The 12310-nt window shown below is 48.2% G+C and overlaps 1 protein-coding gene across 4 annotated transcripts in view; it reads left to right on the top strand.

Annotated features, from left to right (window-relative positions):
* Positions 1–1883: 1883 nt before the first annotated feature.
* The window catches only part of LOC141735499 (repulsive guidance molecule B-like), a 32348-nt gene continuing 21921 nt past the window's right edge, over positions 1884–12310 (top strand). The window contains exons 1-4 of one of the 4 annotated variants that reach the window (XM_074568385.1): positions 5485–5615; positions 7300–7434; positions 7908–8132; positions 9342–12285. In XM_074568385.1, the coding sequence (XP_074424486.1) occupies positions 9406–10674 (1269 nt within the window). In that variant the 5' untranslated portion in view covers positions 5485–5615; positions 7300–7434; positions 7908–8132; positions 9342–9405 and the 3' untranslated portion in view covers positions 10675–12285. Of the gene's footprint in view, positions 1904–2152; positions 2386–2499; positions 2543–4834; positions 4992–5106; positions 5616–7299; positions 7435–7907; positions 8133–9341; positions 12286–12310 lie in introns of those variants that run through there. The other 3 variants (XM_074568384.1, XM_074568388.1, XM_074568386.1) reach the window with 3 other exon arrangements.

Raw genomic sequence — 12310 nt, forward strand, 5'->3', positions numbered from 1 at the left:
GATGCAGGGGGCCGTGCTGGCAGTGTGCTTTCTCCTTGGGGAGCTCCCCAGGACAGACAGCACGATGGGACCCTCCACACCCACACAGGGCAGGACAGGCAGGCCCCTGGCCCGGCAGCTTGGCGTAAGACCAGACTGCATGGGAGTACCTGAAGTGCGACCCACAATAGTGAATTACTTTGCTTTGCCAGGTGTCATGGTTTTGGCTGGGATGGGGTTAACTTTCTTTCTAGCAGCTGTTATAGTGCTATGTTTTGGATTTGGGATGAGAATAGTGTTGGTAGTGCACTGTTTTTGGTTGTTGCTAAGCAGTCAAGGACTTTTCTGCTCCTCACACCACCCCACCAGCGAGTAGGCTGGGAGTGCACAAAAAATTGGGAGGAGACACAGCCAGGACAGCTGACCCCAGCTGACCAAGGGGATATTCCATACCATATGATGTCATGCTCGGTATATAAAGCTGGGGGAAGGAGAAAGAAGGGGGGACATTTGGAGCGATGGCATTTGTCTTCCCAAGTAACCGTTACACGTGTTGGAGCCCTGCTTTCCTGGAGATGGCTGAACACCTGCCTGCCAATGGGAAGCAGTGAATGAATTCCTTGTTTTTCTTTGCTTGCGTACATGGCTTTTGCTCTACCTATTAAACTGCCTTTATCTCAACCCATGAGTTTTTTTCACTATTACTCTTCTGATTCTCTCCCCATCCCAACTGGGGGGAATGAGTGAGCAGCTGTGTGGTCCTAGTTGCTGGCTGGGGTTAAACCACAACACCGGGAAGAAGTAAAAAAAAGATACTAATGCCAGCACAACAGTGAGATTTCATGGAGTTTACGCCTGACAAAGTTAATGTTTGGGAGGAAAGATGGTGCAAGTTTCTGCAGGGAAGTGGGCAGGAAATGTGCTAAGTCCACAGCCCTGGCAAGGGACTCCAAATGCATTTTGTGTCTGCCACCTCCTGGTTGGTGCACCCACAGCAGCGCATCCCACAACGCAGGTGCAGTCTTGCCCTTGCCGCTGTGCCAGGGCTGCTCACCATGTCAATGTTGTCACTTATCTGATATGCAGGTCCTATTTTGCAAAGTGTCCCATCCCCTAGGAGAGCATGATACAACTTTGACTCAAGTGAGCCATGTAGTGCTGTACAGTCAAATATGATGCGAGTACCTGAGTATGGTGGGGTATGAGTTACCAGGGGTGTATTGCTGGGACTTCTGCCCTCCTTACACGGATGGAGTAACATGGGGAAGGAAACGACGTGTTTTGCCAGTCACTTAAACACTTTGCATCCTGCAGTGCAAGAGGAGGCTTGTGCTGACTTCTGGAAACAAAGATGCCCTGCACGGGGGAGGACCTCAGGCATCACACCTACCTTCTGGAAAATAAACCACAGTTTGTTTAAAATCCATTAATGTTTCCTGCATGTGTTTGACTTTTACCCACTTTCATTTGATTCTGCTTTTTCGGGGGGAGTATCCTGCTGTTGTTTTGCTTTCAGCTGTAACTGGAGACGAATAGGTGGTAAAGATGCTCCGGTTGCTATTTAAAAAACACTGTTACGAGCTTGTGTTGGAAGGGGCCCCCGCAAGACGGAGTTTCATCCCCCCCTCCTTCCCGGGGGAAGATCCTGCCCCTCGGTGTGCGGTGCTGCCCACCCCCCAAAACGGCGCGCCCAGTCCGGCCCCGCGCGGACTACGAGCGCCCTCTCGCAGCGACCGGAGAGGACAACCCCCCGCCGCGTGGCTGCCAGCACAGCCAATCACCGCTGCGGGCTCCCGCGCCAACGCAGGCGCCGCTGTGATTGGCTGTGCGCGGCTGATCACGTGGGTTCAGGGGCTGACGCGCAGGGCTGTCTTGTGACCGCAGAGCTGCTGCGTGAAGAGCGGGTCGGGTCTATCTAAGCGAAGTGAGGGGCTTTTTCCGTAAGATACAAGGCAAGACACTGGGGGCGACAGGAGGAAAGGCCCCGCTCGAGCGCGGCGGGGCCTGGCCTGGCCTAGCCTAGCCTATGGGCACGGTGCGGGGCGTGTTGGATGGGTTGGCTAGCCAATGGGAGGTGGGAGCGGAACTGCTGCCCTCTCTCATTCATTCACTGGCTCCTTCCTTTTGTGATTATCTCTCTGTGCCGCGCCGACTCGCCCCTCTGGCCCGGCAGCTTTTACCCGTCCCTGGGCCTTTAGAGGAAGAAGAGGAAGCAGCGAGGAGGAGGCGTTGGCGTTCCGCTTGCCGCTTCATGCTGCGGCCCCGTCCCGCCTCCAACCAGGGGGTCTGTATGGACGGGCATGGGGAGAGCAGCGCCTTCCTGCGCCGCCGCAGCTGAGTGGCCATGCCGGCTGCCGTCCGCCGCTCTCGGTCTCATCGCCGCCCTGGGGCTGCTGCTGGGCACAGGTATGGGGGGCGGACCGGGGAGGGAGGAGCCGATGCGTGGAGCCGGATCCCGACAAGTGCTTGCACCCGCCTGCGCAGATGCGCTTCAGACTTTAATATGGCGGGACCGAGGAGGGGCTGGGTACGCGCGTTGGCGGCTCGGGCCGATACGGAGTTTGTGAGTAGTGTCTACAGCGTTTGCACTGTCTTGATGGCTCTTCAGAGGCTGCGCAAGAAGCGCGCTGTACGAGGGAATATGTGTGTGAAAACACTGATATAGGGATGGAAATAGTGATTGCGGAACAGGGCAGCATGCAGCTGTACAGCAGCAAGCCAGAGGACTTGGAGAAAACATAGGCTTTCTTTCTGGGTTTTAGGTGGTGTTTCTTTTTTTGATAGAACTATTTGCCTGACTTAATGGAAACTGGGGAGAAGGTGGAAGATACACTGATAGTGCTCGCCTAAAGTATTTTTCACTCAGAAGTGATCTGATCAGTTTTACTTCTGTGAAAGTGTTTCTCTTTAGCTTGAGTGCTTTTAAACATTTATAACTTTAGTGAAATAAATTGTATGTTTAAATGCAGGTTTAGGTCATCTGGATTTAGTCAGATTTGCTGTTTCACCTCACCCTTCCCTCTATACCAAGAGCCTACTGAAAGCAGCAGAATGAATTTTCCTAAAGTTGCAAGGGGGCTTGGATGGGTAGATTTGTTTTGCTATTTGATAACTTGCTTTGCCCACCTAGACTAAATTATATGTGACTTGTGGTATTTTAATCATAATCTTTAAAAATTGATGCTTTGAAAGTCAGGCTCTGAACTGGCATAGTCTATGTCAATTTGCTTGGCATAGGTCTCTTCACTTTGTGATCGTGTACCTTAAAACACAGAACTTAATTATTTATTTATTTTTCTTAGCAAAGCCGCATATCACTTGCACAAAGAAGTACTGAGAAACTTATTGCTTACTCATATGCTTCATGGTCATGCTTGGCTGTAGGTTAAAGGTTGCTTCTACTCTCTGTTGGGATTTTGACAGGATATCTACTTTAGCTACCTATCATAGGCAAAACACCTGTTGCCCTTCTAAATTCACAGATTGGATGTTCTGGGTATGTCATAGGAGTCCTGACTCACAGGAGGGTTGGCTAGGGGATAAGCAGAGAAATTGATAATATCCTCTCATCACTGTGAACTGCGGAAAACAACTGCATTTAAAAATTAAAGGTCCAACATTATTATTCGGTCCTCTTTCACTCCCCGCTTTTCAGAAACTTAGGAATATTTTAATTGAACTGTTAAAATCAAACTGAACTCGGCTCTATTTTACTTTGAGGATGCACCAAAAAAAAAAAGGTAGGAAATGGTGTAAAGAGAAGGATTTGAGAGGAGGGAAAGGCATAGCTGTAAAATATCTCTTCTCTCTGCATGTTTTCAGTTGATAGTTTTTGGTGCTTGGACAGCTATTACATGAAGTCTTGCAAGTATTCTTTTTTAAGTTCCACTTGCTGTTATGGCTGTCTTCTGCTCTTTGGATGGGAGAGAACCTGATTTATCATTTGACTGTCGTCCTAGTTTTAATGCCTGTGGAATGTGTGCAGGCTTGTTTGTTTTGTTTCTACCCCTCATGAGTTGCTTTGTGTAAAAGTTAAACTCTGAAGACTGGTGTTAACTGCCATGAGAATCTGGAAGGATTTTAGGCTGTGACAGTGAGAGCTGCAGAAGAAAGGGCTGTAAAAATTCGTTTGCTTGCTGGGATGGTAATTATGTTTTCTTTGCTGAAATCAGGTGACCAGATAAGGTGCAGCTACTTGGTATGGGTAGGGGGGTTTTTGTCTTGTGGATTTTGTGGTTTGTTTGGGTTTTTTTTATGTAACCTGAATTGTGTACCTGTTTACGTACATCTGATAAGTACTTCAGGTTTTGGTGGGGAGAGGTGCTTTTTTTTGCCCTTTGTCTCATTATTTTATTATACTTTAAGAGGTGCTATTGCAGTGTTTGGATTATCTAGCTGGCAGCTTGAGCTTCAAACAGCTGCTTGTTTTCTCACTGTTTAATTCCAGAAAACAAGCAGTGAAGCTTTAGCTATGTCAGCGCTGGGGAAGTAAAGCAAATAGAGTTTATGGCCTGGCCTGGCCCTGTCTGTCCATCTGCCCGCCCCTCCCTCCCCCCCCTTTTTTTTTCTGCATTCTTGAAGAAGAGAAACTGATCTCTGCTTCATTCAGTTTGTTTGTGTCTAAACCTGTATCAATTAATTCCTTAACCACATCCTTCTCAAGAAGAGTATTCTGTTTAAAAGTTCGGTAACTTGTCATGTAAAGTACTGAAAGACTAAATGAAGACTTGCTTATCGACAAAGTGATTTAACTTAAGACGGTGATGCAATTCTATGCTTATTATTTGCCAACTATGAGTCCAGTGTTTCTTTTCCAGGAGTTAATGCTCTTAATCTATTACTTGCTATTGTCTAGATGAAATTCACATCATGCTTGGGTTATCTCACCCTTTGAGAGAGATGGGCTATATTGCTATCTTCCACCTGGCTGCTGCTGCTCCTCCACCCCACCCCACACACACACGCTCTTTCTCAACCCCTTTTTCTCTGTTGCAGAATGTTCTCCCCAATGGGTGAGTACTGTAAGTTCTTTAAGATGGTTTTCTGTAGCACTTGTGGGTGTGGAAAGGGAATATTGCCATCAAAGAGGTTTGCTTGATTTCTCTCTACCTTCTATTTTGTGCTTAGCTGACTGCCAGCTTCAAACACCTTGTCGAATCCAGAAGTGCACCACAGACTTCGTGTCCTTAACTTCACATCTAAACTCTGCTCTTGATGGCTTTGATTTGGAGTTTTGCAAGGCCCTGCGGGCATACGCTGCTTGTACCTATCGCAATTCCAAAGTATGCCGTGGAAATCTAGTCTACCATTCTGCAGTGCTTGGAATCAGTGACCTCATGAGCCAGAGAAACTGTTCCAAGGATGGACCCACATCCTCTACCAACCCTGAAGTGACCCGTGATCCCTGCAGTTACAGTGGCCACACAGGAGCCAGAGAACATCAGGGAGAGGAACAGACTTCTCCTACTTACCTATTTTGTGGCTTGTTTGGTGATCCTCATCTGAGAACTTTTAAGGATCGCTTCCAGACATGCAAAGTGGAAGGTGCTTGGCCTCTCATAGACAATAACTACTTATCAGTGCAAGTGACGAATGTGCCTGTGGTCCCAGGATCCAGTGCTACTGCTACAAATAAGGTATGGGTTGTTCTTAAACACTGTGTATGCATACAGAAGTAGAAGGCCAAGACAGAGTAGTAAACTACTTAACCCTTAACAGTTAAGGGTTGTAGTAAGTTGAGAATCTTGCATGTGGTAGTTTGAGGAAAATAAATCTGCTGGACTCATCTCTTGGAAAATTACTTCTTTCCTTAGAAACAAACAAAACTCAAAACAGCCAACAAACCCGTCCATAAATATTACCACATAAACATTTAAGAATAACTAAATTGATGCTTTAAAACAAGCATCAAACTGCAGCATCTGTGACTGTCCCCACACTAAGTGGAAATTCTAGAGCAGAAGGATGGAAAGAGTGTGGGTCTTTGCATTAATTCTTTTAATTGTATAACAGAAAACAAAAAAAAAAATATTGACAGAGTGCCACAACAGATTAGTTACCCAGGATATTAAGTCTGTAATTGGAAAGATGTGTCTTGTGGGAGATATGTTCATTCACAAAATGCTCTTGGCATTTTGTAGGTATTTTGTGTAGTTGTGATGCTGATAGTAAGGACGTGTTTCTTCATTGAATAAAGCTGTTATATATTCTATGGTCTAATTAAAACTTGCAATGCTAGTTTCTTTTGAGCTTGTTTGATCTGTTTATGCCTATTGGCATTGGATCCCAGGGCCTTTCAGATGGAGAATGAAGGTCTTGTTTAACATATTTGTCAGCGACATGGACAGTGGCATAGAGTGCACCCTCAGCAAGTCTGCTGACGACACCAAGCTGTGTGGGGTGGCTGACACGCTGGAGGGAAGGGATGCCATCCAGAGGGACCTTGACAAGCTGGAGAGGTGGGCCCATGCCAACCTCATGAAGTTCAACAAGACCAAGTCAGGGTCCTCCATCTAGGTCGGGGCAATCCCAAGCACTGATATAGGCTGGGCAGTGACTGGCTTGAGAGCAGCCCTGAAGAAAAGGACTTGGGGGTACTGGTGTATGAGAGGCTCAACATGAGCCGTCAGTGTGCACTAGCAGCCCAGAAAGCCAATCGTATCCTGGGCTGCATCAGGAGAAGCGTGGCCAGCAGGTCGAGGGAGGTGATTCTCCCCCTCTACTCCACTCTCATGAGACCCCACCTGGAGCGCTGTGTCCAGTTCTGGAGCCCCTAATCAAGAAAGATATGGATGTGCTGGAGTGTGTCCAGAGAAGGGCCACGAGGATGATCAGAGGGCTGGAGCACCTCTCCTATGAGGACAGGCTGAGAGAGCTGGGGTTGTTCAGCCTGGAGAAAAGAAGGCTCCGAGGAGACCTTATAGTGGCCTACCAGTATCTTAAGGGGGCCTACAAGAAAGCTGGTGAGGGACTTTTTAGGATGTTGGGTAATGGCAGGACTAGAGCAAATGGATTAAAACTAGAGATGGGTCGATTCAGACTGGACGTTAGGAAGAAGTTCTTCACCATGAGGGTGGGGAGACACTGGAACAGGTTGCCCCGAGAGGTGGTGGAAGCCCCATCCCTGGAAGTTTTTAAGGCCAGGCTGGATGGGGCTCTGAGCAACCTGATCTAGTGGGAGGTGTCCCTGCCCATGGCAGGGGGGTTGGAACTAGATGATCTTTAAGGTCCCTTCCAACCCTGAAAATTCTATGATTCTATGATTACTAAGTAGCTGGGAGACTTGAATTCAATGTCTCCTTTTCTTTTCCTTTCTTACAGACTTCCAGTATGAGTTTTGAGTTGGTCTCTGGCATCTCTGTATCTGATTTCTCCAACTACAGAAGTAGAGCTCCCCAGCCTTTTGGGGATCTTCTGAGGCTTAGTGGCTATTACAAGGGGCTGTAGAGGAAGCAGGTAGGAAAGGGTATTGTAGAATGCCTTAAATAGAAGGGATGGTGGTATTTGTTGTTTGTTTTCCTCTAAATAAAGCGTGCAGACAAAGTCTTTGTCTTTCATTGCTATCCAGAACGCCTGTGATATCACTAGCATAGTTGTCCCTGAATAGCAAATAAGGCAGAGGTGTTTGTACTTCCCTATGGAAAACTTCATTTCCAGTAATTAAAAACAGACAGGGAACTCCTCTTATCTGGGTGTTTTGTAGTGGGTTGGTTAAGAGTGAAAGGGAGGGCAGAGAAGAGAAAAACAAACAATTGGTGGTGGAAAACCCAGAGTTTTTACTGTAGTGGGTTTACTGGTCATAAAGTTTCGAACCTGGGAATAGGTTGTATTAGCAGTGTAGTGAAACGTTGGGTAAGTGCTCTTTTTCCCCAGAGTCAAAACACTTAGATGTCTCTTTTGCAGTCTGACTTCTATTTTTTTTTTTGTAGGAGGAGATCACTGGACTGAACAGCCTGTATTTACTCTCCTTTAAATAATATAACACTTGTTTTCCAGTTATTATTCAGCTGCTTAAAAGCTGTAGCAGAAGATACTTTCTGCTGGAAGCTATATTTTTTCTCTTCTAATAGAATTCCTGTGTACTGGGCAGAAGATGCAAATAAGCTCTTTGGTCTTGTGTTTAGTTTTGGAGCTCAGACTTGTCTAAAATTAAGGTTTGTGTTTCTCTGATGTGATCATAGCTCTCTGCTTGTGCCTTCATTGTTTTCACAGTTCTTTCCTCCTCCATAAAGAAAGCTCATTTAATTCTGTCATGAACACATTTAGTATGTGTGAAGCTATGCTAGATTACACTGATGTGCCATTGTCCTGCTTCCGGCAGGGATAGGGTTAATTTTTCCTGGTATTCCATGCCATGTGAGCCACGCCCACCCTGAGCTGCCGGGGGAGGGGGCAGGAAGTTGCTGCTTAAAAGCGGGCTGGGGCGTCCCGGGTCCGGTCGGTGAGCGGCGGGGAGCGGCGGTTCCGTAATCGCGTTTGTATATTCCCTATCCGTGTTGTTGTTGTTGTTTGCCTGTTCCCTTTGCTGTCCTGTTAAACTGCCTTTGTCTCAACCCAAGAGTCTTGCCTTTTCTTACGATTCTTCCTGTATTAGGAAGGCGCGAGCGAGCGGCACGTGGTTCTTTGTTGCCATCTGAGGCTAAACCACGACAGTCCTTTTTGGCGCCCAACGTGGGGCTCGAAGGGTTGAGATAACGACAGAATCCAACTAGAACGTGGAAAAAAAACGGTTTTGGTTTTTTTTTTTTGTATGCATTTATTTTATTAGGTAAATAGTCACTGGTCATCATGTTGCTTGGTTTGTTCTCATGGCTGTGTTATGTAAATTCCTATATGGCTTATGTACTCCCTGCGATGCTGTTTACCATGTCTGGAAGAGGGATGAGGATTGTCATTCTGCTGTCCTGTGCGATATCTGTTTATGATATGATAACATCACTGTTCAGACGGCTATTTTGGGGTGTTTATGTGGTTTTGCTGTCCTGTCCGTACATTGGACACCATCTCTCAGAATTTGTTAATAATTTCCCCAGCCCTTTTGCCTCCCTTTTCTCCTTCGGGTCAGGTATGACAGCTTTTGAGAATTTTGAATATCCTTGGGATACTCAAACCAGCGTGTTCCTAGTGTTATGTCTCCTGAATACGTTCCAGGTCTTGTTTAGGGTTAAGCGACTATTTAAGACTACCACCCGGAGATCTGCTCCGAGGCTGGATAGTCAGGGGTGGCATGGCATGTGGGAGAGTATGGGCAGGTACCTAGAGAACTTCTCACCTCCAATGGTCTGGGACTTCACCCCTGAACAATTACGGGACCCTGATAAAGTGGTAGAATATTTGAAGGGAAAATGCTGTGGCTATTCCAGAGAGGCACAACTCACCGCGCTGTGCTGGGCCCTGGCCAGTATCTACCAGGCACTGCTCAGAATTATGCAGCACCCTCAAGGGGAAGAGATGGAAACCAGACCGGCGGCCCCTGCGTCGGACATTGCGGCTACTGCAACCCCTGCGTCGGACACTGCGGCTACTGCAACCCCTGCGTCGGACACTGCGGCTACTGCAACCCCTGCGTCGGACGCTGCGGCTACTGCAACCCCTGTGGTAGCCACTGCCACTGAACCAGGGAACCAACCCATGCCGGTATCAGTTGCCCCCATACAGAAGAAGAAGTACACAAAGAAATCGGTTCGCTTAGTAAGAGATGATGATGAACCAGGGTCATCACGAGAGCAGGAGGAAGAGGCAGAACCAGAGATAATTACTCGATCCCTATCCTTGAGTGAGCTGCGGGATATGCGGAAAGATCTTAGCCGACTTTCAGGCGAGCACATTGTCATCTGGCTGCTCCGGTGCTGGGATAATGGGGCCAGTAGCCTGGAATTAGAGGGTAGGGAGGCCAGGCAGCTGGGATCCCTGTCTAGGGAAGGCGGCATTGACAAGACAATTGGGAAAAAGACCCAAGCCCTCAGCCTCTGGAAACGACTCCTGTCAGGCGTGAGGGAGAGGTACCCCTTCAGTGAGGATGTTGTATGTCAGCCAAGTAAGTGGACTACCATGGAAAGAGGTATCCAGTACCTGAGAGAATTAGCCGTGCGGGAGATGATTTATTATGACTTTGACAATGCAGACTTACCCACAGACCCTGATGAGGTGCGATGCACAAGGCCCACATGGCGGAAGTTTGTACGGAGCGCACCATCGTCATATGCCAACTCCCTGGCAGTAATGGAATGGAAAGGTGAAGAGGGACCAACAGTGGATGAGGTGGCTGGCTGGCTCCGGAGATATGAAGGAAGTCTCTCTTCCCCCCTTGTCTCAGCTGTGGAGAAACTGTCGCGGAAGGTCCAGCAACTTGAAGAGAATATGTCCTACTCCCCACCTGCACGGGCCAGCATCTCAGCTATTAGGAGCGGGCATTTCCCCACTCGAGAGAGAGACTACAGAGGGTACACACCACGAGGCACCCTGTGGTTCTACCTGCGGGACCACGGAGAGGACATGAGGAAGTGGGATGGACAACCTACTTGGATCCTGCGGACACGGGTACAGGAGTTGCAAGGAAGGACAACCACAAAAGGGGATCCTCCAGGAAAAGTGCCGCCCCAGTTTCCAGTGGGCCGTTCCCCAGACAAAGCAGGCGGCCTGATCTTGCTTCTGATCCTCTTGAAGGAACTTCCAAGTCATTTCTGCAAGAAGTGAGTAATGGATACTATGACCAGGATTAGGGGGGCCCTGCCTCCGGCCAGGTGGAGGAAGGGGACAACCGGGTTTATTGGACGGTGTGGATTCGATGGCCTGGCACATCAGACCCACAGGAGTATTAGGCTCTAGTGGACACGGGTGCGCAGTGTACTTTAATACCATCAAGCTATAGAGGGGCAGAACCCATTTGTATTTCTGGGGTGACAGGGGGATCCCAAGAGTTGACTGTACTGGAGGCAGAAGTGAGCCTAACTGGGAATGAGTGGCAAAAGCATCCCATTGTGACTGGCCCAGAGGCTCCATGCATCCCTGGTATAGATTACCTCAGGAGAGGGTATTTTAAGGACCCAAAAGGGTACCGCTGGGCCTTTGGCATAGCTGCTTTGGAGACGGAGGAAGTTAAACAGTTGTCTGCCTTGCCTGGTCTCTCGGAGGATTCTTCTGTTGTGGGGTTGTTGAGGGTCAAAGAACAACAGGTGCCGATTGCTACCACAACGGTGCATCGGCGGCAGTATCACACTAACCGAGACTCTCTGATTCCCATCCATGAGCTGATTCGTCAACTAGAGGTTCAAGGAGTGATCAGCAAGACTCGCTCACCCTTTAACAGTCCCATATGGCCGGTGCGAAAATCTAATGGAGAGTGGAGGCTAACTGTAGACTATCGTGGCCTGAATGAAGTCATGCCACCGCTGAGTGCTGCCGTGCCGGACATGCTAGAACTCCAGTACGAACTGGAGTCCAAGGCAGCCAAGTGGTATGCCACGATTGATATAGCGAATGCATTCTTCTCAATCCCTTTGGCAGCAGAGTGCAGGCCACAGTTTGCTTTCGCTTGGAGGGGCGTCCAATACACCTGGAATCGACTGCCCCAGGGGTGGAAACACAGCCCCACCATTTGCCATGGACTGATCCAGACTGCACTGGAACAGGGTGAAGCTCCAGAACATCTGCAGTACATTGATGACATCATTGTATGGGGAAACACAGCAGAAGTTTTTGAGAAAGGGAGTAAAATAGTCCAAATCCTTCTGAACGCTGGTTTTGCTATAAAGCGAAGTAAGGTCAAGGGACCTGCGCAGGAGATCCAGTTTTTAGGAATAAAATGGCAAGATGGACGCCATCAGATTCCAATGGATGTGATCAACAAAATAGCAGCTATGTCTCCACCAACTAGTAAAAAGGAAACACAGGCTTTCTTAGGCATTGTGGGTTTTTGGAGAATGCATATCCCAGATTACAGTCAAATTGCAAGCCCTCTGTATCAAGTAACCCGGAAGAAAAATGATTTTAAATGGGGTCCTGAGCAACGACAAGCTTTTGAACAAATCAAACAGGAAATAGTCCATGCAGTGGCCCTGGGGCCAGTCCGGCCAGGACAAGATGTTAAAAATGTGCTCTACACCGCAGCTGGGGAGAACGGCCCTACCTGGAGCCTCTGGCAGAAAGCACCAGGGGAGACTCGAGGTCGACCCCTAGGGTTTTGGAGTCGTGGATACAGAGGATCCGAAGCCCGCTACACTCCAACAGAGAAAGAGATATCGGCAGCATATGAAGGGGTTCGAGCTGCTTCGGAAGTAGTTGGTACAGAAGCACAGCTCCTCTTAGCACCTCGACTGCTGGTGCTGGGCTG

Source organism: Larus michahellis, chromosome W (genome assembly GCF_964199755.1).
Source record: "Larus michahellis chromosome W, bLarMic1.1, whole genome shotgun sequence".
Taxonomy (NCBI): domain Eukaryota; kingdom Metazoa; phylum Chordata; class Aves; order Charadriiformes; family Laridae; genus Larus; species Larus michahellis.